Source organism: Anas platyrhynchos, chromosome 4, assembly GCF_047663525.1.
Source record: "Anas platyrhynchos isolate ZD024472 breed Pekin duck chromosome 4, IASCAAS_PekinDuck_T2T, whole genome shotgun sequence".
Classification (NCBI taxonomy): domain Eukaryota; kingdom Metazoa; phylum Chordata; class Aves; order Anseriformes; family Anatidae; genus Anas; species Anas platyrhynchos.
In genome coordinates this window covers 70633368-70659638 of record NC_092590.1, presented here as the reverse complement: position 1 = coordinate 70659638, position 26271 = coordinate 70633368, and the positions used below count along the sequence as shown (strand labels likewise).

At 40.2% G+C, this 26271-nt stretch overlaps 1 protein-coding gene across 2 annotated transcripts in view; it reads left to right on the top strand.

Annotated features, from left to right (window-relative positions):
- FAM193A (family with sequence similarity 193 member A) overlaps window positions 1-13577 on the top strand; it is a 76180-nt gene extending 62603 nt beyond the window's left edge. For both annotated transcript variants that reach the window (XM_038178240.2, XM_038178239.2), the window contains 7 exons: window positions 576-848; window positions 1171-1453; window positions 2573-2759; window positions 4551-4781; window positions 6415-7261; window positions 10189-10270; window positions 12698-13577. In XM_038178240.2, the coding sequence (XP_038034168.2) occupies window positions 576-848; window positions 1171-1453; window positions 2573-2759; window positions 4551-4781; window positions 6415-7261; window positions 10189-10270; window positions 12698-12791 (1997 nt within the window). In that variant the 3' untranslated portion in view covers window positions 12792-13577. The remainder of the gene's footprint in view (window positions 1-575; window positions 849-1170; window positions 1454-2572; window positions 2760-4550; window positions 4782-6414; window positions 7262-10188; window positions 10271-12697) is intronic.
- The last annotated feature ends 12694 nt before the right edge of the window (window positions 13578-26271 follow it).

Below are 26271 nucleotides of genomic sequence, written 5' to 3'. Positions count from 1 at the left end.
TAGTTCATCTCCATACAAGCGTAGTTATGAGTAGCTGTTCCAACAGATGATTAGTGGCAAGCTTGTGTCGAAGGTCTGATCACAAAGGGGTTACCGTAGTTGTCTGGAATTACCAATAAGTAAAGATAAGGTTTATAACACCACACTGATAGGATGTGGTGTTCATGCCTATCTTGTAATTGTTGCATGGACAACCTGGACTTCTGATGTTGAAGCTTTTATACTTAGGATGTAAAAAGGTATCCAATTTTAATTTTTCAAGTATAAATGGCTATAGGTATCTGTAGCGTCTTTGCTACTTGTTAACACATTTGGCATGTAACTTATAGGGTTTTTTTACTTCTGCTCTGGGACTTCTTAACACTTTCACTACAGCTGTATTTGGGGGGGAGGGAAAGGGAGTGGTACTGGGGAGGAGAGGATCAGTTCACTAATCTGACCAAGCCAATACTCACAGCATATCCTTGTTCATCTTGCAGCACTACGTCTAAATTATGAAATGTTGAGTTCTAAATACCAAAAAGACAATTCTGTAATTCTATGATTCTTAATTACTGTGTGTGTTTGAATTGAAGGGAGTGATATATTAACACCAGCACTCTCAGAAATAAGACCCGAAGCACTTCCTACTACATCTAGCAACGAAGCATCAGCAGTTACTGACAGCAAAGAGAAGAAAAATGCTGCAAAGAAGAAATGTCTGTACAATTTCCAGGATGCCTTTATGGAAGCTAATAAAGTTGTCATGGCAACCTCTTCTGCCACTTCTTCTGTCTCTTGCACAGCTACAACAGTGCAGTCAAGCAGCAACCAATTCAAAGTATCGTCCAAGAGACCTTCATCAATAGGTAAGGAGTTGTAATTCACAGCTTAGTAACTGACTCAAATATATTTAATCATAAAGATCTAAATGTTTATTTAAGTAATGTTTTGTGTCTTGAGATTATCTTTAATCAGTGTTCTTACTACTCTTGAGTTGTGTTCTCTGTACTCATTCTATAATTTGGTTAAAGACCTTGGTATTTGGGCTTGAGGACTGGTAATTTTGTTGAAATACCCAGTTTTTACAGAAACTGAGAACATCTACCTCTGAGTGATTTTTTTGGGTGGTTAAATGGAAACTTATCTCTTTTTAATTGTAAGCAGTATCTTTCTTTCCCCTCAATTTAGGTGAAGTGTTCCACAATATTAATAAAGAGGACCATAGACATTCTGCACCAGTTGCACCACGAAATAGTCCTACCAGTTTAGCATCCCTTCCTTCACTGTCTCCTGCTGCACTGTCTCCAGCTTCTACACCCCATCTTCCAAATCTTGCTGCTCCTTCTTTCCCCAAAACTGCTGCAACAGCCCCTGGATTTGTGGATCCTCATTCAGGTCTTTGTCCTGCTACGGTTGCACCTCCTACTTCTACCACAGACAGCTCTGTAAGTGCCCCGCCAAGTGTCTGCAGGTAAGTCTAGCAGCTGAGTGACAGAACTAACGAAGCTTTGATTTCTACAGAGCTGTATCTGTTATTTCCTAGCACACTATCCCACTGTTTGGCTGGGCACTGCAGTGCTAACTCTCAACAGGGAAGAAACAGCAGTACTAGGATTGCTCAGATAGACTTGCCAGAATGTTTGTGCTGTCAGGTACCTACTGTTACATGTAATGGTTGTGCATACCTTTTCCTTAACTAGGATACTGAATTTTGAGCATTTTTTCTTTTGCCTTGCTCCCTAATTTTTGATAAAGGTACTTTTTTTTTTTTTTGTGGGAGGGCAAGGGGTGAGTGAGTTTCAAGGGGAGTGAGCTTCAGAAGGAAGATTCATATATGTTTTGCAGATAGGACAGATGATGGTATGTTTTCACTTTTTTAACATAAGAACAAATGCTAGATGAGTTTTATTAAATATTTTCTACAGTTAAAGGAAAACCACATCACAGTTCCAGAAGAAATGAGCAATAGATGTGTTGGGCATGTATTTAAGCTGTCCTTTGGAGGGAATAAACTGCTGTGTTGCTGCTTATTGGAGAGACATACCATGTTTTCTCCTTTAAAAAATTAAGGTACAAACAGGGTAATGGCAACATCTTGTTTTTTGCTGATGCCGAATTTTTTAAGTGAGGGCCTTGAAAATCTGTCTACAACCAAGGGGATTTTAGAAATAAGCTTGGCATTTTACAACTGCATAGTTGTCTTCAGACCACAAGCAATGAGATGGCAGCTATTTCAAAACCATTCCAAATTAAAGCTAAAAGTTTCTGCTTCTGAAGTTATTTTACCCCCTTTAAAAACAAGGAAGAACACTTCCACAGCTCACTCTGTAGGCTACTTATTCAGTGAGTCACCTACTGAGTTTTTCATAAATCACTTTGCCATGCATCATCAAGTCTCTCTTTTTGGTTTTGAGCATCTCCATTTGAAAGCTACTGTAAGAATGCCTTAGGATTTGATGCATCACCAGTGGCTGACATCCCAGTTAGAGAGGTGTTCCTGGTGGATGTACATACAGCTGTACATGTTTTTTTCAGTGTTACTTGTATTATAATTTAGAGTTGGTAAAAACTTTTTCTTGCTTTAACACAGTGATCCTGATTGTGAGGGCCATCGCTGTGAGAACAGTAACACATATGATCATCAACAGTATGATGGAGAGGAGAGCCAAGATGAAGACAGCTGTTCAGAGCATAGCTCAAGTACCTCAACATCCACAAATCAGAAGGAAGGAAAATACTGTGACTGCTGTTACTGTGAGTTCTTCGGCCACGGCGGAGTAAGTTGCTGGATTTCCAGTTTTATTTTTTCTTTGCCATGAATTCATCAATTGCATGTGACATTAATGCCACCCCCTTAGCTGCAGTGTAGAGCTTGCTGAAGAGATGAGTAGTAAAAGGAAGTTCAAAGCATGGGTAGCAAATAATTTTCCTCTTTGAAATGAAGAATTGAAACAAGCCTTTCCAGTTGAAAGCAGTTCAAGGGTAATAAAAATGGCTAAAAGATTTAGGAAGCAACTGACTTGGATAATAGATACCATGTTTGACTATGACATTGCAAATGGGCATTCAGCCATGTAAGTAACTTCACAAGATTCATGCGTTCATCTATAGTAGTGTAATTATAAATATTGTGGTGAGTTTGGGTTAAAATGAACTTAATGTGGGATGTTTAAAAAAGAGAGTTGGCGGCAATTTATGAACCGTTCTTCTGCCCACAAATCTTAGTTCTCCAAGTACCTATTTTAATGTGATACTAAAAAAAAAAAACCTCACCTGGAACTCAAGCAGAGTTAGTTTAAATTATATTTTCATAAAAGGAAAACCCAAGCTGCATTTTGCCTATTTTCAGTATTACAAACAATTTTCTTTGCTGGTACCTTTTGATAGGTGCTGACTTGAATTTGCCTTTATAAGGTGCTTTGAAGTATAGAGTTTATACAAAATCATTTTTCCCTATTGTTTTTTTTTACTCCTTAAGGATTTGGTTGGAGCACCTTGAAGTTTTCTTTATACCCCTAACATAGCTAGTGATTCTCCTAATGGCCTTTTCATTTTCACAAGCGAAATGGCAGGAGCTGTTAAGTTACCACATCAATTTTTTTTTAATTTTTTATTTTGTGCTGGCCTTACTTGTACATCTGTGCATATAGTCTGTTTTAATAATCAGATTGCTAGTGGGATTTGAGTCTCTGGCTCTCTTTTTCCTATTTGATGGTCAGCTGCAGCTTCATCCTCAAGCCTGAAGTGAATTTGTAGCCCCTGCCCTGTGTCTGGAAGAGGCAGAGGGGGCATCCTGTGTCTTGCGTGTTCCCACGATGCCTGTGACTCCTCTGTTATTGTCAGTAGTAGGATGGCACAGTGAACTATTTGTTGTGCTGAAGAGACTGAACACTATAGGAGTTTTAGAAGTTAATAGGCTTTGCTTTGTTGGTTTAGGGAGTTGAACTGGTGCAGCTGCAAACAGGTGGGCACCAGATCTGCTGCAGGAGGGGAGCGGGGAAGGCAGGCAGGAGGACCAAAGAGGAGTTGAGAGGCTGGAGCTGAGGTTGGAAATGCAAATACGAAACATGGTTCAGGAGTTCACCTTACAGCAGTATTAACATGTTGTTGATGTTCTGGGAATACGCTGGTGTGCTTTGGTGCAGGGTATCAGCCCTTCACAGTGATGGCCCTCAGGCCTGTGTAGCCCAAACCCTGGAAGAGACTTGATAGATCATGGAAATGGCAGCAAGGGTCTGATCTCTTAAATCTTCAGATGTAGCATGCGGAGCACAAGGAAATATGAAAGTCTCCTTTCTTGCTTTTAAAGGCCTCTGTCTTCTCACTTGCACATTCTTCTGCAAAATTGGTCATTCTTCCAATTGGAAAATAAAGCTCGTGAGCTAGCAACAAGCCTGAGAGATCTGTTCCCTGTTAAATATCCACTCAGGTGCACCTACACATGAAGAGTTCAGTATGCAGGTTTTGACCTTCAGTTTGGACCTTGAAGGTCTCTAAAACTTCAAAATCTCAAGAGGATTAGGTCAGTGAAACTTTTAGTCACTAAATTTTTGTCTGATGTCCATTAGCCGCCAGCTGCACCAACCAGTAGAAATTATGCAGAGATGCGAGAAAAGCTTCGTTTGCGTCTAACAAAAAGGAAGGAGGAGCAGCCGAAGAAACCGGATCAGATCTCCGAAAGGGAAAGTGTTGTTGATCATCGAAAGGTGGAGGACTTGCTACAATTCATAAACAGCTCTGAAACCAAACCAGTAAGCAGTTCTCGGGCAGCCAAGCGAGCCAGACATAAGCAAAGAAAGGTAAGATCTGAAAGTGTGCTTATCCTAGAACCTTACATTTGCATCTAAGTGTGTTTTGTGCTCAATCTTTAAGTATTATGGCTCTGTACTGATTTTATAATAATGACCTAGCTATTTTCTATGTAGTTTGTGGTATTTTGCCTGTTTGTGCATACAAAGCTTATTTATCCATTTTGATGCTTAGAAGTTACATAGAACAGGAGGATTTGTCACAATGTCCTTATTGTGTATTTTGCTGCAAGTCAGCTTTATAGTGGAATTCCCTCACTTCAGAAAGTTATTTCTAAGTGTCAACAACAAGAATTTGATAGCTGTATAGATTGGACAGCTTGAAATTGGAGGAAATTAGAAAGGTCATGTTTCTTCATTGGAATAATGGTTATGAAAGATGACTATAAGAAGCCAGGAAACACATGGTCAGTGCTTTCATGAGGGTGGAGAAGTTAAGTTTTGAGTTTTGACATGTAGAATGATTGTGCTGGGCACCTTGCTGTTCCAATTGAAAGAGGTAGAGTGCTGTGCTGTGTGAAGGCCTATCTGAAGTCAGAGTGAAGTGGCAAGCTGCAGAGAAGAAAATAAAAATTAAAGGTTGCTTTCAAGCAAATAGGCAGAGACATTTCAAACAAAAACATCTTCAAAGTGTAATACAGAAAATATTTTTTTGAAGATGACAAAAACAACACTTGCTGAGTTAATAGAGGAAAATGATTTTTCTAAGTTAAAAAAGCAGAAAAATTGCTTTATTATTGCAGTTTAAGTATTAACCTTAACATACTGCAAGCTCAAATTGTAATGAGATTGATTGCTGAATGCTTTTGAATTCTGGTAAGCGCATTGTGTGACATCACTGTAAATATTTAATGTTTGTGTATTTGTTTGCTGGCATGCAGTCTGTGTGCTTTAAATGCTTCCATGGGTTTGGAAAACCTGATGTTCATGTTACAGGGTTATGGGTTTTTTGCATGACTTCTGTAACTGTGAAAAGGGAATCCTTTATAGACACTTGTAAATGTGCAGGAAAATAACTACATGGACAGGATTGTTCTCAGTGTACAAATCCCATTTTGCTTGTTACAAAAGAATAGTACTGCACAGTTTTAGTTACTTGCAGTAACAGCTGGAAAAAAAAAAAAGTCCTATGTCTTTGTTTTACATGGTTATGGACTTAGGGCTAACTGAAAATTTCACCATCCTTAATATTTTTGACAGTTTGAAATGTGTCTTAAATGTGCTCAGTGTTTTGCTTTTAGTGACTGCTCCTCCTAATGTTAATAAACACTGAAAAGAAAGTCTACCAGAAGGGAAGAACGTGTAAATGATGCAACATGCCACAAGCATGAGTTACCTTTGTAATTCACAGGCAGTTGAGAGAATGAAGCTGAATATTTTGTTTTCAACGGGGCTTGGTGATTATAGCAAACTTTGATATGAAGTTAAGCTTAGCATTAGTTAAAAAAAAAAAAAAGATGATGATGAATGGTGGTTGGTAGTGACAGCAGTCAAATGGGGGTCAAATAAGCTGGTAGGCTAACGCCCTAAGACTTAAGCTGTTCACACATACAACCAACAAGGATACTTAAAACTAATTTCCAAAATTTGTGTCACTTCCAATAATCCAACTGTTCTTTTGTAGCTTGAAGAAAAGGCTCGACTTGAAGCAGAAGCCAGGGAAAGGGAGCATCACCAGTTGCTTGAAGAACAGAGGCGGCGAGAAGAAGAGGAGGAGGAGAGGCTGAAACAAGAGCTACAGCGGCTTCAAGAACTTCAGCAGCTGAGGGCTGTAAAGAAAAAGAAGAAAGAACGAACAAGTAAAGACTGTCAGAAGGTGGACATGCTTACTCGAAACTGCGAGACAGTGAAGGAATCTGTCCCAAATGCACCTGAAGACATTCAGAATGGTACACTTGAGCAATCAGAAAAGATAGAAACCTCCTCTGGTTCACTGTCAAGACACGTGAATCACACAGAACAGAGGCCGGTTTCAGAGGCAGGCTGTGAACTATCCAACCCCGTAAACACTAGAGACTCAAAGCTGCTTTATCAGAAGGAGGGGAGTGTAAAGCAGCATGAGCCCCTCTCTTTTCTGCTTGATATTATGCATCAACATAAAGAAGGAAACAGCAAACAGAAACTAAAACAAATAAATAATAAACCATGTGCTGAACAAGTGAAAAAGCCTGTTGAATCCCCCAAAGCAGCTGAGATTCAGACGAAAACCAGAAACCAAATAGAAGCCAAAGCAAAAGCAGCAGAGCTCCCAACACTTGCAGAACCTAAAAAAGAGGAGAAGAAATTAAACAACAACAACAAAAAACAGTTGAACCACATAAAGGAAGAGAAAGCCCCCGTACCAAGTGAATCCCCTTCACCAAATGAGCAGCAACAAAATAATAAGCTAATACTTGCAGATTCTCCTCAACCAAAAGGCAAGAACAAGAAAAACAAGAAGAAAAAAGGGGACAAAGTCAACAACTCCATTGGTAGGTGTATAAGAAAGATGAAGAAATCATGGTTCTTTATTTTGTTTTTTTACTACTACCGCTTAAGTCCACAAGTTTATCCTTAGTCAGCCCTGCTAATGTAAATTAGAGAAACAGAAAAATAGGTTTTGGGAAAACTCAAGCCCCTGTAATTATAAATTCATTTTTTTTTCTGGGGTGCTCAGTGGTGTGATGTGCGATCTTAAGTTACTTATATGCTTTTAGTAAACGCATATAGTTTTAGTAGAAATGTGGAAGAATAAACTAACACATGCCACTGTTTTTGTGTGTTTTTTATCAGTAGAGAATGAGTTTATTTTCTGTAGTCTGTCTCTTTACTGTTTAAGAATATTTAGAATACTTGAGCAGTATGTGGAATTCCATTTTGAATTTGTTTGAAAGCAAAGCTGTTTCTCATACAACGTTGAGTGTAGTCTAAAATTGGTCTTACCCTTTGTGCAAGGGAAACCAGGGGATTCTGCAGCCAAAGAAAAATTGTTCATGCATATTCATTTTTTCAGTGGAAAATATTTTCTCATATTTACATTGACAGGTGTAGTAAATACAAACTAATTCACTGGTTTTTATTTGTCATTGTGAAAATTTAGTGGGATTATGTAACTTAATAACATTGAGAGTTTTCACTACATGAATACCAGTTTGTGCTAGTAAATAGATTTGATTTATCTGATAGAATTAATAAAACAACAGAAGTTGGAGGTGACTCAAAGAAGTTGCACTTGCACAGTTTTCTTCCCATTGAATTTTTTGCTTTATTTCATTTTCCTGAAAGCATCTAATGGTTAATATCAAAGCTGATGAATGCCTGCAGTGCGAGCTGGTTTGCTCTGTCAACATGCTCATATATATGCTCTTCTCAGGCACCAATTTGCTCCTGCGTGTGCTTGGTCCCTCCTGGGGTGGCAGTTTGTGGTGCAGACATCTGTCTGCTCAGAGCACCCGGTCACTCCCCAGTGATCGCACAGGAGCTGAGCAGCAGCAGTGCAGAAAGGAGCTGTCTGTTCTCTAGAATGATTTAGCACAGCAGTGTGAACTGCAATATTCTCGGGTAAGCACATACACCTGCCCCATCCTTCTGTGGCAGTCTGTGCTTGAAGACACATGTTTCACTCTACTTTTATTTCTTAAGCTTTATAGAAATACAAAACAAACCTCTAGTTGCTGTAAGCCAGAGATGGAGCCTCACTTTGTTTTTGTGGTTTCATGGCCAGCTTGAGTCAGCCCACCCTTCTTTCTTTTAATTCTTATTTTCTCTGTTTCAATTTTGTGTCAATCTGACCGTGATACAGCCCTGAGTATTTTTCTCTGAGACCTTAGTTCTTGTGTACACGGTGTTGTGGTGCAGTCTTAATTCCAGTCACTGGAAAAACACAAAACTGCAGTCCGGTTTCTTCTCCTGGTCCTACAGACCTGTGAAGGAAACCCTTGAATAGGAGTGGGTGTGTAGGTTGCTGCGGCTGCTTGCATTTAGGTACTTCCCGCATCGCTCCTTCTCCACGTATCCACACGTACGCACACCCCCACGCTTCTTTTCTGCTACTCTAATAAGTACACTTACAGGTTCTGAAAGCTAATGTTCAAACGTGAGGAAGTACAAGGACGTTATCTCTTTATAAATTCAGAAGCATTGTGCTGCTCTCTGAAGGATCTGGACGAGGCAGTCCCTTTGCTTTGAGTCGTTCTGACTTGAGAACTAAAAGATGATGTAATACAATTTGCATTTGGTTGCAATTTCTTAAAGACATAGGATTGATGTATTAAATTAGCAAAGGCACAAAAAATGAACTAAGGAAAAAATAATTGTAAAAAATGAAGTGTTAAGGCAGTGAACACTGCTTCTGTTGTGATCTGTTTCTTCAACTTATTCTGGCAGGATTTTCCAACTCTTCATTATAAAGAGGCTGAAGAAAATAGGGTACAGGGAGCCCTGTTTTACAAGGCTTTCTGGTTCTTCTGAAGTAAGTTGCAAGGCCAAGGCACACAGTTTTTGAACCGTCAGGAGTGCCTTTAGAGAAGTCATCTGTTCTCTTAGATCCAGGGGTTCTGGAAAGCTGCCCTGTGTGCTAGGTGATTTCAGTTGTGTTCTGAGTTTCATGGTTTTTGGAACACTTTCTGAGGCTGCTTCAGAGGTGAGAATGGAGTATATATGAGGTGAGAATGGAGTACACGTCAAGTCAGAAGAGGCTTTGTGAAGAAAATTCTCAAATTTCTTTTTACAAAAAGCTTTACATTTCCTGAAGCGTGTGTTTATTTCAGCAAGTACAAGAGGATCATATACTGAGACAGTATAATACACCAACATGGTTACAATGGCTGATGCCTAAATTCCTGCCATGTTAAAATATTAGAAAAATGTTTAAAAAAAAAAACAAAAAACTAATTGCACATGGCATGACTTGCAGACAGAGCCTGATAACAGTGTCCAGGAGGAATACAGTGTCTCTACAAAGAATTCTTGAAATTCTTTCTTTATGAATACTACTCTTAAAATGCTTCTAGAGCTGTTTAGTTAATAGCCAGGCCAACAAATTCCAAGCAAACAGTGTTCTTTTGCTGCCGAATTTGTCAATGCCCTTGTATAATTTGACCTTTCTCATTGGTGTTCCAGGTTTATCAGATCTTTTGCAATCCCTGTGATCAGTACATTTACTGTTGATTTGTCTCCTCCTTACTCCTGTCTAATTCCTTCTAAAGGCTGAGCTGTGAAGTACCAGTATAACGTTTTTAAGAAGTGGCTTTTCTATTATAAATTGCTGTTAATTCAGCCTAAATACAAATAATGAGTAATCCACAAGGTTCAGACAGTTCTTTAAAAGTGTCTTTAATGCAGCTTGTTCAAGCTTCTTCCTTTCTCCGTCCCTCCTCCCCATGGAACCTAACTTAGTGTAATCCTTTTCCCTTTGTAGATGATGTTTTTCTACCCAAAGACATTGATCTAGACAGTGTGGAAATGGACGAAACAGAGCGAGAAGTGGAATATTTTAAAAGGTAAAGTGCTGTAACCTCTGCCCATAAAGCTGTTGTGGTGCTTTCAGTGTATTTAATGACCAATTCCTTGTCATCATCTTTATGTAGCTTTATGTAGCTTTCAGAATATCCTCAGCTACCATTTTTTCTATAAGCAAAATTTGAAAATGTTTATTATTCACACAGACAAAATACTTGCTAGTGGTTTTTTTAAATATATATATATAAATGCAATGTTAGATGTTAAGTACTGAACAAATAAAAACTTCAGAATTTCAGCGCAAAATGTTATTTCATGAGGGTTGTTTTTTTTGCATGTTTAGAGGAGCTATTGCTTTAGAACTTTTTATTATGCATGAAATATAGATGGCACAACTGCAGGTACTAGCTTATACTAATGCTTAAGAGGGCATGCTAACACTAGTGCAGTGTCAAGAAAAAGAATGAACGGATGTTTGTGAAACTTTGTTCTTCTGTGAGTTTTGGTTGCTTTGCCGGGGGCTATGCATCACATATTTAAATTATTCAGATATGGGAAGACAGCTCATATGTGTGTAACAGCACGTGTTCTTCAGTAATACCGTAGGTTACTCAAATTTGTCATCTTTAATGGTGACTGGGCGTGCTCGTTTCCCATAAATACTTCTCAGTGAGTCTTTCATCGTGATAGCCAAAGCTGAATGGCTACAGGTCCATTAGCTTCCTACCATTGAATAATTTTGGAATCAATAGTAGTGTTTCACAACTAAAACCATTTGTTTAAAGGGTGTTTTTTGTTTAAGCTCAGACTTGCAGTATGGATTTCAAATGTTCTCTGAACTCATACTTTTGATAGACAATGTGCATGGGAAGTAATGAATATCTGAGTCTTGCAAAGGACAACTGCTTCTCTGTGCTGGTTATTTCTATATGAAATCCATGTGCCAGATTTAAATTAATGTTAACATGCACAGAAGATGAAATTTCAGAAGTACAGACTCTATTCTTGAAAAGTATTTTTCTAAGTTGTGCCAGTTAACAGACTTTGCTATTTAAACTAAAAGGCAGATTTTATGAATTAAATGTGGCATACATTAAGTAATGTTATTGTTGGCATAGCACAAGCACTGTGCTACAAGCTGCAGGTAATATTCTTAGCTTCATTCAAGTTTGCAGTGTCTGTGATAATAAAACAGGAAGGTTCACCAATTCTTTACTCTCAATAAGATAAATGGCAGAAAAGTGTCCTTTACTTGCAGAAGTGTTGCTGAAGTTTGGAAATGAGTTTGTCACACATGATTCCAAATGAGCAATTAGAGCTTTTATAACTCTACTCTTTTATAACCAGTTCAGTGATTGATATCATCTACTCCTTTAATTTCATCTGTTAGGAAGTGCCCAATTCTTTATGCGTGCCTGCAGTGCCCTGCTAGATGCTGTTTAGGGGAATGCCATGAAGGCACATTGAGTGTGTTCTGTCATTGGATAGTTCCCGATACAATCAATGGCAAGCCAACAACATTGGTGGAATTCATACTCTTCAATGATAATTTGTTAATTTGTCATCCTTTCTCCTTGCTTTGTTAGTAGGATGATAGATGGATACATTAATTACACCTTGACTTCAGAACTGATTTTGCAAAGTGCTTCTACCTTTGGCACGGAAAGAACAAAATAAGTTCAGTTCTTCTAACCTTCCCCTGTACCTTTTTTGTTTCTCTCCTTCTGTCAGCTCCCTTTACTTGGCTTTCAGCTGTTACAGAAGCTGTGCAGCCTTTCTTTCAGAGAAGGGTGCTACAGATGGAGCTACCTTGAAGCTATAATGGAACTTGTACCCTAATCAAGCTACACCATACCTTGATAAAGGATTTAAACATGAATTAACTGTCAATGAAACACCTGTTCCTGAGCACATACCAAGCTCTTTCAGAAGTTCGTCCATAAATGTGCAGTGTGTCCAGTGAAAGCTACTAAGTGGATTTTTATTTTTTAAAGATGCTTTTTCCAGTCCAGTCCAGTGAACTATTAATCTGCTATATTATAAACAAATCTCCTTTCACTAGGCTTTTGACTCATGTAGTTTTGCTGTACTTAGAAGATTGGTGTTAGAAAAAGCAGTGCCCAATGCCATTGGTGCTTCTGATCTATAAATCACTTAGATTCTTACTATTACAAGGGTTTTGGTAAATACAGCTCTGTCAGCTCTGGTTTTAGTTAACATTCAGCTAGCTTCTGTGTTGCTAAGTATGCAGTGTTCTTTGCTTCTTCTCCCAATTATTCTTGGTAATACAGGGGTGTTCAAAGAAATGGGTTTATGAATAAGGGGCAAGTAATTTTTTTCATGGTATGATTTTTTTAAGCTTTGTACTTCCGAATTGGAATGACCCTTCAGAAAAGGGATACCATCAGTGGCTTGATTTTTTTTTTTTTTTGAAGAACATAAGTTTTACTCTATCACTTTTTTTTCAGATTCTGCTTGGATTCTGCTAGACAGACGAGGCAGAGACTTTCCATCAACTGGTCCAATTTTAGCTTGAAAAAAACCACCTTTGCTGCACATTGAAATGACACAATATGGGGAGGGAACCCTGCAGGAATCAATGAACGACAACTCCACTTACCTGTCCTGCTGTGCTGAGAGCTTATCTGGTCTTGAGCCAGTGCTGCCTTGCCTTGTCCCCAGTGCTGTGTGGATCTGCACTGAACCCTTTGGCCTGATAATTCTTGCGGACTGAAAAATTGCCACTTTCTACCTGAATTTGTTAGCTTGTGTGCTTGTAGTCTGTGAGTGAGACTTACTTGATTGTAGCTGTATGCCGTTGGAGTTGGAACAATAGCTCTTTTCCATCTCCTTCTGAATGCCTTGGCCTCAAAGACTTTAAATTGCTTAGGCTTGGGTGGAGGCCAAAATACTAGTTTGCATCATCTGCAGTGGCTCCTGTCACTTCTGCATTTAGCTATGTTTTGTCATTCTGACTCCTGACAAAGGAATGGACCTAGTCAGTTGTGCTTTCATCTGCTCCAGAATTCTCCTGACATGACTTCATGAAAAAGAGGCTCTTATGGGACAAGTATTTCCTCAGTTCTTTCACAATCTACTGTTTAAGAGTGTACAAGTTACGCTATTTGTGTTTTGATTTTTTTTCCTGACTTGTAGCCAGCTTGTGTAAGAATACTTGCAGAATGAGAAAATTTAAAAAGAACAGTACTCACACTATCAAATCTGTTATAGAGTGTATAATTGTATTAACACTGAAGCCTAACTGGCTACTTTTTTAACATATTGTTAAGTAATATTAAAATCATGTCTTTCTTTTTGAAAGATGGAATACATTAGTATGGCAGAAGACTTGTGTCTTGCTTTTTTCTGCTTGGGTTGGGTGAGGGGAAAAACAAACATATTGCAAAAAAAAAATAATGGTATTCTAAACAAAATCTAATCTTGTGCCAGAATTGGTCAGTGAATGCTGCTTCATTTTAGTGTATGTCTCTCTGAACACTTGTTTGCCACCTCACCTGATGGGAAAAACTGTCCGCTGGAGCGAGGAGGACTCCTGCTGGATGCTGGAATTAAGTTCGCAAATTCTGTGAATTCCGATAATACGACTATTATAATAGGTACTTTATGAGAAACAAGGTAATCCAAGTATTTTCAATTTCTATGTTGGTATAGAAATTAAACAGGTAGGCTTGATGTTGTTGTGTAAGTATTTAACAATATAGTAACGTCTTGTGGGTTGCTTAGTGTTGTCCAGCATGGAGGAAAAATGGTGTTTTAGCATTTTCGTCTGTGTAAAGATATAATGCACTTAGAAAAGTTTCTCTGATACTGTGCTATTTATCTAGAGAACATTTCAATTTGATGACCATATTTACCCAGACACCCTTTCATTTTTATAAATAAAATTAAACTTCCATTCAATATGTACTTAAAAGGACGATGCAGCTTCAAAGCCCACTAGCCTCCTCCAGAACTGTTCTCATGGTTTATTTCTGCTGCTTGTTAACATGTGTTTCAGTGTGATACAGCCACTGGGCTTGGGTCTGCTTTGCAAGACGCAGTGTAATTCTACAGCTTCAGGCTTGAGAAGCTTTAAGAAATGATTGCTTCCACATCCCCTTTGAGGCCAGGCGGCAGCAGGAGGGTTGGTTTGGCTACAATATCTACATTTTCACTCTTCATCTACAATTTCACATCCCTCTTTAGTCAGTCGTGGAGCTCCTGTCCTAGCGTGTGCTGCTGGTACAGAATGTTGTTACTCAGCTAAACCCAGCTGCTGTAGGCAATAAACCCAGCTGCTGCAGGTAACTGAGATGTCCCTTGTGTAGAGGGAATGATGCAACCTGTTACCAAATTACAATCCAGGGGTTTAAAGGTGACAACTTCTGTTACTCATCAGTTGCTCATCGGATTCAGGTTAAGGACGGGAGAAATGGAGTAGTCTCACTTTTTTTCCTCCATAGAAGTATTGTAACGTATGTATTTGCCTGATGGAAGAATAGGATCTCAGACCTAGAAGGTGGTATCTGTGCCATTCTAGCACCAGCTGTCTCTGCAAAGACCATGAGCTGCTCAGAATAGCTGCATCAGTTAGTGCAGGAGTGACATTTGCTCCTTGGGGCCATTGAGGCTTCCATCTGCTGCAGCTTCAGTTGCATAAAAGTTTAGACATTTCTATTATGGGACACTGGCTGTGGAAAATGTGGTTAAGACACCCAAAGCTGGATGTGTGGTATCTCTTCAGGCTTTTGTGGTTCCAAACCGTAGCACAAGGTGGCAGTGTGTGTCATCAGAAGGCATTGCCATGGCAGTGATCTGCAGCTGAGGCAGGGGATGGAAAATCGAGTTGATGTCACCTGGCTGAATAATGGTGCAGCTTCCAGCTCCTCTGGAGGAGGAGAGCTTGGAAGAGTTTTGAGATTTCTCTGATGGTGCTAGAAAACTCGTAGCATTTGTTTTAACTAATAAATGGGGAAAAAAAAACAAGCTAAGAAAGCTGTTGAGTGATATATGACTATGATGTGTTTTTCTTTATATTGAAATCCTGGATTAAGAGAACAGAAGGACTCTTTTTGTACCTAGGGAATGTATGTCTGTATTTATAATCTTTTTTGAAGATGCTTGTCTTATGCTGCATCATGAGGTATTGATGCGACTGACATGACTGCATGCACTACACAGGAAGCGTAAAGAACAAATCTAAACCCATCTGCTGCTGCACCTTGAGGAGAATCTGAAGGCAAGTTATATTTTTCTGAGTTCATAATTACATGAAAATGTGTGTGGACCTATCTGGGAGCCAGGAGATCTAAAAGTACCACTGTTGTGGCCTTGGGCAAATGAGTTAGTGACTGTCACTCTACCCATTAAGTGGTTTTATTAAGGATTTGCCAGATTATGAGTGTGTTTCTTTATGCCCAAGTAGTGAATTGAAGTCTGAAGTGCAATGCTAAAACCTCTTACTGGACACAAAAGCTCTGCAGGTTCAGGTGTGTTCAATACAGATAAAATGTGTTCAGGTATAAGAGGTTGAGGTGTCTCTTCCAATAGAGGAGACCTCTATAAATACGTAATTGAGTACATTTTAGTTCTTAATGAGAGAAAAGAACAGTGCTGGCATTGAGTGCTTTAAGACTGCTTTTACACAGGGATGCGGAATCTGCGCTTTGTGTTCACTGTTGCTGCCTTCTGAGGTAACTGTGGTTGTGAGGAGGATGTTTTCCATTTTTCTTGTCTTCTGTTTTCTCCACAAAACGAAGAAATAATGCCCCATAACCTTTGGGTGTTTCTTCAATCTGTGCGTTCCGTTTCAGCTTTGTTGCTGCTATCAGCTGTAGAGTTGGGCCTCCTTCAGCTCAGTGCTGAGATACAGAAGAATCTGCCTGTTGGTGCACAGTGAATCTAAAACTGTTGACAAATGTGCCAGGTAAAGCTTTGGTTTTCTGTAACTGTATTCTCCAGGGGAAAATGTAGTGCTTTGCTTACAAACGAGACGGATACAAATTGGATTTTAAAGTGGATGGTGTCCAATTCGTGTCCCTGTGGTTTATAAAACACATAAAGCAAATTGATATGAGGTATGTATATACTGATAGTTGTTTTTTCTCAAAGATGTTCTTGTAAACATTTTACCAGTCTGAATGTTTTGTTTTTAGAATGCCTTGAAACATGTTTTCACATTTAAATTGCAGGTCTATAGCTTTTAATGTTGTCTGTTTCACCAGATATTCTTTGATCAGAAATATCTTGTCTTACTATTTCATTAGCTATCCATTGCAGAGTCACCAGGAGAGGAGACAGTATGTAGTCTGGATGTGCAACCTAAGTTTTCATTCCAGTACATCTGTGTAGCAGAAGTAAAGCAATCCACATATCTGCATAGATGCAATGTGGCAAGAAAGCTTCTGGACAGTTCTTTTTAGAAATCTCCAAAAGATTAACTTCAGCCAACGACAAGCATTTGGGAATCTCGTGTCAACATTTAATTCAATTTTCTTCATCTGTTTTCCTGGAAGCTGAACAGAAAAGCCTACATCTTTGGCAGGGCCCTAATACCCATGAAATGACAATTTCAAGTATGTTAACTGTGAAAGAACACGTGAGAAGTTAACATTTTTGGTGTAAAATCCTTATATCCAGCTTGTCATCTATGATAAAAGGAGGCAGTAGGCAGACGTAGTATCCATGGAGAAAAGGAAAAAGGTACATAGTATTACATGGAATAATAAATAAACTTTAGTGATCTATGTGTAACTGATTATCTGCAACTTATATTGTATTAACTAGCATTCCACACCAAGTATGTCACAGAACCAGCTTATACAAGTCTGACTTTTTTCTGAGAGAAAGATGTCTAGACTTGCTTTCCCATTCTGGTTTCCTTTCAACAGGCCATTGACTCAAATCAAGTTAGCACGATGGGTTGGGCTAGTGGTTTTTGTTGTTTTTTTACAAGCAAGTAGCATGTTGTCGAAGGTTGTTGTCACTAGTGACCAAAATACAGAATTTAAAACCAGAGCTCTGGAGTGGAAAGCTGGGATGTTGAACTCCTCAGACCAGATAAGCATCTTGCTGCCTGTTGTTGCCTCAGGTTTTGTGCTGCAAACCCCTCATCTGCATCAAATATTGGAGAGTGGTTCTATGTTAACTGTAAATACATTGTCAGTGAAGCCCTCTCTTTCCAAAAGATGGGGGGAATGAAGCCTCTTAGTCATTTCTTTGGGTACATATACCCTGTTTCATGCACTTTGTGTTCAAGACCTTCTACCGTTTTTTATCAGTTTGTTGCTTGACCACTAACTGGTTTCTATACTATTGTGAAGAACAATTAAGATGACATTTTTTAGAAGCTTTGTATTTTGTTTTCACAGAATTGGAGCCACAGAACAGCTGAGGCTAGAAGGGACTTCTGGAGGCCATCTGGTCCAACCCCCCTGCTCCAGGAGGGCCTCCCAGAGCAGGGTGCCCAGCACCACATCCAGGTGGATTTTGAAGATCTCCAAGGAGGAGATCCCCAAACCTCTCTGGGCAGTGTGTACCAGTGCTTGGTCACCCACACAGTAGTGAAGTGCTTCCTGATGTTCAGAGGAAACCTCCCGTGTTCCAGTTTGTGCCCACTGCCTCTTGTCCTGGTACTGCTCATCACTGTGAAGAGCCTGGTTCCATCTTCTTTGCACCCTCCCTTCAGGTATTTATGGACACTGGTAAGTTTTCTGTTAAGCTGTGGGCAAATCAGAAATAACCAGTCTGTAAGAGAAATCCACTTGGAACAATCTTAATGGGGAAAGGCGAACGGGGAAAGACTGAGTTGTACAAAGCATTATATGAGTCTCTTCACTTACATGTGTTGGTTATATCAGGGTGTAGTTCTTTGTTCTAGTGAGTAAATTCTCATTGTCTGGAAGTGAGACCACAGTTCTGCAGTCTTGCTGACTGTGAAAGAGGTGATTGCTTGAACTGCTTCTTGAAAGTAGGAGGGAAGGAGAAATTGTACTGGTACACTAGCATCCTATGTAGTAGTAGTACTGTTGTCTTCCTCTGCACTTTTATGCAAGACCATCTCTTACATTTCTTAATTGAGCATGCTCTTATTTGCAGACAGTTATAGGAAGTAGGAGTCTTTGCCTTCTAGTTAGCAAGTAAATGGACTTTTTCACTTGAAAAGAGCAATGGAAATAGATTGCTACCATTCATCTTAGTTGGGACTTCTACTTGCATTGATGACAAAGAAAGAAATAAGCTTTAAAGGGTAGCCTTCCCTTCTGAGACTGAGTACATGTCTGAGAAGTCCATTTAAAGAATCAGTGAACCTTTTCAGTAATGTAACTGTTGCGTGTCGGTTGCTCAAGCCATTTTGTGGTCTGCAGTGAAATTCTGTCATTCATTCTGCCCAGCTGCCTCTGAGTCTGTCATTTACATTGATCATATTTTATGTATTTCACCGGATGGGGAAAAATTCTGAATGCTGTTTTGTAGAAAACCCTATCCTTCCTGTGTCATGAGTTTCATTCTTTGAGTCAGACATATTCACTGCATAGAATGGTGTGTTAACTTTTTTATTATTAAAAAAAAAAAAGAAAAAAAAAGCCTGTAGTATTCTTCATAATCCTGGGAGAAGATGGCATCGTGCTTGCGAAGATGCATGGAGGGGATGAGAACAGCATTGTAAGGCAAAAGCCGTAAAATTATGTAACGTGTGTCTCCTTATTGATGCTGCAAAGGGTTTTGTTTAACACTTAGCATAGCAGTTTTCTGCTGGCAGCTTGTTTGATAGCTTCAAATACGTCACTCAGCTGCTCAGGACTAAGTGCACTGTTTTACTGTTCTGGTACAAAGGCACAGCTGGTAGTTGAGCACTGGTGAAAGAGGTATGTAAATGCACATGTAAAGTTATAAGAGGTTTCAGATGTTTCTGAAGTTCTCAACTGAGCTATAGCTGGAGCTGTTAGTGAGAAGAATGAGTGGAAAAGAGAATTAAGCAGGTTGGTGTACTGATAGCATGGTATGAGAAACAATCCTCTTGCCACATGAGAAAGGTTATTCTCTTCCAAAATACTATTTTTAGTTTATTTGAAGACCCCCAGTTGTGATCATTATGGTAATGGTTCTTCTGAAATCCATTTTTAACCCTTCTTAACTGGCAATCAAAACTGGCCACAGCTGAGTTGCCAGAGAGCTGTCATGTTCCTGTGTGGGCTGGGCTTGCAGTCTTGCTTTAGCCGGTATAGCCTGATTGTTTTTTCCTCTTTCTCCATGCAGATGCCTTTTTTGGCCATTAATCTACACTTGTGCAATAGGAATGTCATCTGTGCGTGCTTTGGATCATCTTAGGCGTAGGAGCTTGGGGGGTTGCGTGGATTAGGCCTTGGCAATGTCTTGAACCAGAATGTGGTGATGCATGCAAGTAGACTAAACATAGGAGAGAAATCTTAAAGCCATTACCCTTACAAAAGGTATGTTTGTCCTTGAGTTGCAAATCTTATAAATGATGTGGTGCAGGGACAGATGAGGTCTGACAAGACCTGTTGCTATTTCTTTTCTCATACAAGCAATAGGTGAGCATGAAAAGGTAGGAGATTCTGGGGTAAGTAGTCTTGAAAGAGCTAGAGCCCAATTACAGTTTTAGGTGATCTCTGGACTGGCTGGGTGACAGCTTACTGCTCAGTTTTCTGTTTAAACAAACAAAAAAAAACTTTATGTATTTAAACTGGGAGATTGTCATCTATGAGCTAGATTTGTTTCTGATAGCAGTTGACACTCATTATCATGTTTAGCTCTTGGCAACCTTGAACATTGTTATAATACAGAGTCACCCAAACAAAAGTACCCCGATGAGGAAACGGTGCAGCTGGTTGAGAAATTGTGGAAGTGATAGTGTTTTGAAATGACTGGGGAGGAAAAAAACAAAAACTAACACTTTTTGGGTATAGTTTGGAATGTCTTCTGTGTGTTAGAATTGCAGGAGATAAAGCAACATAAGTGAGGAAAACAAGCATGCTACCAATTTCAGTTATGTTTGTAAAATTAGATGTTTTAAGGTGTAATTAAATGGTCTAAAATGGTAATGTCCTAAAGATGTTGGAAATATGTTGGGTTTAAACATTGCACGGAGACGTTGACTTAAAATCCTACTTCCTCTTTGTTTTTCTGCTTGTGGTAACATTTTTTTGTAGGCTTAAACTTTATAAAATGTATGATTTTGTGGCCATGGTCAGCAAATGTTGTGCACTGCCCAGCTTCATTGCTTCTTGTATGAGAACCAAAACTAGGTAGCTGTGGCTGAATGAAGAAGGGGAAAAATAGGTGTTATCCGCAGACTTATCTTTAAAAGACTTTTTAAAACATATGAAGTGTTTTTTCTTCATCATAAAGTCTTTAGCATTTCCTTTTTGCATTGTAGCTTAATTTGTAAAGAGTGTAAGAAGTTCTAAACTTTGAGTGCAAGCTCCTGTAGCCTACAGCTTTTCAGAAATGCCTTGCTTTCTTCTGCTAAAGGACTCTCATTTTATTCTCTTACTTTCTTAAATAGCTTTTTTTTCAGCCTACAGACAGCATTTCTCTTTTACTGTTATCCATGCAATTCAGTAGCTAATCACCAAGATGAGAATTGATCTCTCCTTATGATTATGAATATCTGAAGGGTATTAAAGATGCCTCCAAACCAATGTTAGTTTCCCAAACCAGTGTGTAGCTGGTATAGTGAGGCAGCAGAGAGATGAGATATTTATTCCTTTTTATAGAAGAAGCAGGGGTGCAAAGGTGAAATGGCTTTACCCAAATTGTTGTGGAAGCCCAAAACAGACTTGGACACCAAACCCAGCTCTCCAGAGACCTGAGTCTGTGGCTGATACAGTGAGCTGATAGAGTAAAGCATTGTAGTTTTTTGCTAGTTTCTTATTTCATGGTGTTCTTTGTACTGAATGTTCTTTACCTTGTGTCACTTAGACCACAACACCCCAGTCTTGCCTTTACAGACCTTGTGGCTGAAGTTCCCTGAAAATGCTTATGAAGCAATTGGTTTGCGTAAGTGGTAATGTGCTCCTGAGGCTTTGTGCCAGTACAACTTCATGGACTAGGACCTCGACCTCTAGTTTGTTCAATTAAGCTCTTATCTCACGTGTGCCTGGAAGGCTGCCATCACACCGTAGTGCTTTTTTTATCATGTGTGGACAGCTGCTTGGCTAAAACCAGATGAAACACCCTTTGCTGTAGGACAGACCATGTTGTGAGTAAGCTTGGTAGGGTCAAAATGAAGTAAAACTCCTAGTTGTTCTCCACACAGTGTTGGATGAGAGAAAGAGGAGGTTCTTGTTTCTTTAGCTCATTCATTCCTAGCATAGTAACGGGATGTCCAGTGCTGGAGGACGTGGTCACTGGGATGCATAGGAACTCTTGCATAGGAACTCTTGATTTCTTGCTCTGTTGTAATCTCTCTTGGTAGATTTTCATGCAGGGGGAAGCACGTCCCTCACACCCGTGGCCAGATTGCATTCCAAACCCACAGTACTCAGTTTTTCTATGGATTCGTTCAACCTCTTGCTCCTGGTTTTAGTAATTTGTCTTTTGGCTTAGCACACCAGGGGATCAGGTTAATCCGATTGCTGTTTTCCATCATATGCGACCACATTTCCTTGTGAGTGGGAACTGTGAAATAATCCTAAAACTATATATCACTTCTCTGCTTTTGAAAGATGGCTTACTCATTAAATGCCCCCTCTGTACCTCTGAATGATGCTTACTCTCCAGAGCACAGAACAGAGTTTTGGGGGAAATTTTCATCTGAAGGGCGTTGTGCAAACCTTTAGCAGCAGCTATGAAGTGAGGTGTTTGGAACATTAGATGCTACGGAATGGTGTGGGTTAGATTCTGACATCAGTCCTGCCTGAACTGGCTACCTGGTACAGTCTCACCACCCGATGTATGAAGAAGTGAATCAGCTGGCTTACATCTTCAGTGCTTAAGAAGCAGTTTGGCTATGGTGTAAATGTGGTCTTCAGAAGTACTTGTTCTCCTGTGTACAGTGACAATATCTACCCACTAGAAGTGAATTTCCAGGAAAGCATGTGACTTACGTTGTTCACCTTACTTTCGCTAATAGAGAGAAACTAAGAGCATTCATCAGAAGCAGCAAGTTTTGCATTGAGTGAGGAGCCTTGTCTCATAGCAGATGTACTCATTTGCATGGAGTGAGCTAATTTCAGATGATTAGCTCAGAATGGGTTCATCTAATTCAGCAGCTAAATCTGCCGTTTCCCTCTGAGAAGTGCAGAGAGAATTAAAGTCATCTGTCCCTGTGCAGACAGGGGAAGGAGATGAGGAATACGCAGAGATTTTGGCAGGTTTAGTTAGGCCTCTTGGTCTGGTGAGATAACTGTATTCCAATAAAATGAAAAGTTTTTCCTTAAAGCTTTTTATTGAGAATTCAGTATGAAAATTGACACTTTATTTAAAACTAAAAATAAGCAAACAAAAAAAAACAACACACACAATAAAGAAAATTACATGGTCTTGGGTATTTAGCTGAGAAAATAATCTTCCTTTTATCCAGCTGTACAAGGTAGTGGATGCTAGATTTCTGTAAGGCATGTGTGATGCTTTTAGGTAATACGAGAGTTGCCATAATCTGAGCAGACGATGCAAACGTGCCAGTTGTCGTGCTTCAACCTCAGTGGAGTTGCCAGGGTTGCAACAGCTGCAACTTTTTCAGTGGTGATGGGACCCAAGGGGTAACCTGAAATACTCAAGTGCCTTTGTGAAGTGGGTAATCCTGGGTACTCTTGGGTATTCTTTGGTTTGCCTTTTGTCTGTGTAACTAAGGAAGTTTGGTTACTTTGGAAGCCCAGGCTTCAAAACACAGTAGGGCTGAATATCAGCTGTTAGAAACACCAAAATAATTTCTGCAGATCCCAACCTTCTGGAGTCTGGAGGATATGTGCTGTTCTTCCCCCTAGGATGATGTGTTGCTGAAATGCTTCTGCTCCCTTTGTCGTGGCATTGTGGCAGTCCCTTGTTGTAAAAGCTGCCCTGGAGAGGAAATGCTCTACCCCTAGTGAGAGTGGTGTGGCTGGCATAGAAGCTGATGTGCTCCGTGGCCAAGTGAGCTTCCTTTTTATGTCCACTCCTCTTCCCCTGCTGCTTTCTACTGCCAGCAGTCGATTCCTATTCATGTTTAAGGATCAACGTCGGGAGTATTTTTCCCTTTATCCAAATTTTAATTTAGTTCCAGTTCTTCCTCCCTGTTACCCCATGCGTGGTGTTTCCTTGAACGTATCTCAGAGGACAGCACTTAGCAGCTGTGCCCCAGGAGGGAACAAAAACTGAATTTTCAGGCAACAATAAAACTGCCAGTGCAGTTTGATGCTATTTCGGTGAAAGTATATGGGACAACCAACTGGGCTTGGATAACAGCACTATAAATTCTACCTGGCTCCCCCAGGCCTCTCGTCAGCAGTGCTGCCAGCCAGGAGGAGATGAAAGAACAGCTGAGAGCAGCAGAGAGTGGTTTTATGGGTTTGGCTGCAGTTCCGATTGTACTTCTCCCCGTGCTAATTAAGAAAACGAATGATTAGCACAGATCAGTGGAGACTGGTAGCAGCGTGCCCTGAGGAGCATTAGCCAAAGGGATTTGGGGTGGGGGGAGAGGCTGAGCTGGGCACCCAGTGCTGCTGGCGACATGAGGTGGCGGTCGGGGCGAGCCTGCAGCCAGCAGAGGGCTGGCTGCTGCTAATCAGGAAGTGGGCATTTTGCAGAGGTTTTGGCTTCCCTTTCAAATTTTGAACTTGACTCAATTCTGTATGACTCAGGCTAGTTTGACGCTTCCAGGAGACGGGCTCAGGCCGTGCCCGCTGCGGGATGCCAAGGACCTGCGGCCCTGCCCGCCATGCTTGTACGCGGGAGGCGTGGGCTGCCGTATTCACAGCGAAGGTAGTTTCTGGTGAGCCCTAAAACCTGGCAGGACAGTGAAGTGAAGCACGTTACAGCCTGGGTGCTCCTTGCAAGTGATCTCGAGCACCCTCCCCATGCAGACTGGGCCATTCTGGTGCGCTCAGAGCTGCTGCATTACCTAGCAACAGGTGATCATGTAGCTGTTTCCATCTTATTGGGGAGGAAGGCTGACTTTAATACTGCAAGGGGAGTTTTAGTTCTGAAGGCTGCACGTGCTCATGTCTGTATTGCAAGGCTTGAAACACTTGGTCTCTCCAGTCAGAGCCAGAAACCAGAAGAACCTGCCAAAGAACCTCAGAGGAGAGAACCGCAGAGGAGGAGCACAGGTTAGGATAATCCAGGTCAGGAGGGATTTGTGCAAGTCTCTAGTGCAGCTCCTGCTCAGGGCAGGGTTAGCTTTGAGATCAGATCAGATTACCTAGGTGTTGAGCCAGTTTGACCATAAAAGCCTTCAAGGATGGAGACCGCAACCTCTGGGCAGTCTGTTTATGGGTTTGTTAGTTAAAATAAACTGACACTTGGTTATTGTTCATTTTATAGCTTTTAGTTCACATTTTCATGTCTCTAAGCTTTCTGTATGCGTTTAAAAAAATCCATGTCATGGATTCTAAGCAAGTTCTAGGAAAAGAGTAGGGGTTAATGCATGCATTTCAAGAATTTGCAGGTGAAGCAATATTCTTCACATTATTTTGCTTCCCTCTGTTTATAATCTACAGTCTTTTGTTGCTTATTTTTTCTTCCACAGTACCCAACACACCTCTATAGCAGTGGTAGAGGAAGGATTCTGTTTTCAGTATGTCCTGGGCTGCTTCTGAGGCTATTTTAGCACCTTTCCTGTAAGTATCTCAAACCACTTGATGCTCCTTTTTAGGTGAGCTAGGTATTACCTCAATTCCTGAGCAACTGAAGGACAGGACAATTAGATGAGAACAGCATCTAGATCTCCTGTTTCTACATCAGCAACTTTGTGACACCTTGCATTCAAGTAATTCAGTTCTAATCATGAACATCAGATGGTTACGTGCCTACTTTATCTCCACCTTGAGGTAAAGATGGTTCTTGTGAAAGATGGTTGTTCCACAATGAAAATACAGTGTCGTAAGCATTGCGCTGATAGCGTTAATTCATGCCAGAGTGATGTAGCAACTGGCATGCAGGGTGATCTGCTTGTTAGTATTGTTGTGGGCTGCTCTTGTTGACACGGAGCGGTGTTACACGCTGGCTACATCATGGTTCTCTCAGGCCTTTCCCTTTTTTGAACCTACACAATCTGTGTGTTACACTAAGGAAATACTAAATAAATGGCATTGGGTTTTCCCTGGCTGAAATTAGTTGTTGACCTTAGGCTGCCATAAGCAACGTTTACAGAAAGCCCCCGCTGATTTTCCTGGTGGGCTTGAGGAAGCCTCTGAGCAGCTTTTTGTGAGTTCATGCTTGGAGGAGGAGTGGAAGGGATGGTGTGAATGTTGTGCTTTCTACGCGGGCTGTGATGGTTGCTTGAATGAGTGGACTTCCTGATTCAGAGGTAAAGAATGAATGGGCTCTCCTCATAGTTTCATTTTTATTATAAAAGGTACTTTAACAGCTCAGCGGTGTCTGCTGCCCCACGCAAGCGCTGCCTAGACGATTGTTTCCACTGCTTAAGGAAAAAGTCCATCTGACGCACCAATGGGAAGTCGGTGCTTTCAGTTCATTAAAGCAAGCATCTGTGTGGATGTTCTCAGCTGAGAATACTTCAATGTATAAGAAGGGCCTGAAAAAAAAAACTAAGCTTTAAGTGCTTCCATTGTCTGAAGGCACACGGTGTTCCAGCTCAGCTCCTTCCTGCTGTTGTAGCACAGGGACGAAGTGTGTAGTTGCTCTTTGGTTGTTGCAGCACCCTTGATTTATTGCTTGACCTTGCTTTATTTGAAATGTTAAAAAAAAAAAAAAAAAAAAAAGGAAGTTGCTTGCTATAGTATGATGAATTTGAAATGTATAAAAAGGAGTTATCTGGCCAGTGGTTCAATTGAACGGGCTTGAGAACTCATAATATCCTCATTAGATTTGCATTCATCTTCCTAATTTTTGTTTTCTCTTCACAGAGCTGATTTTCCTG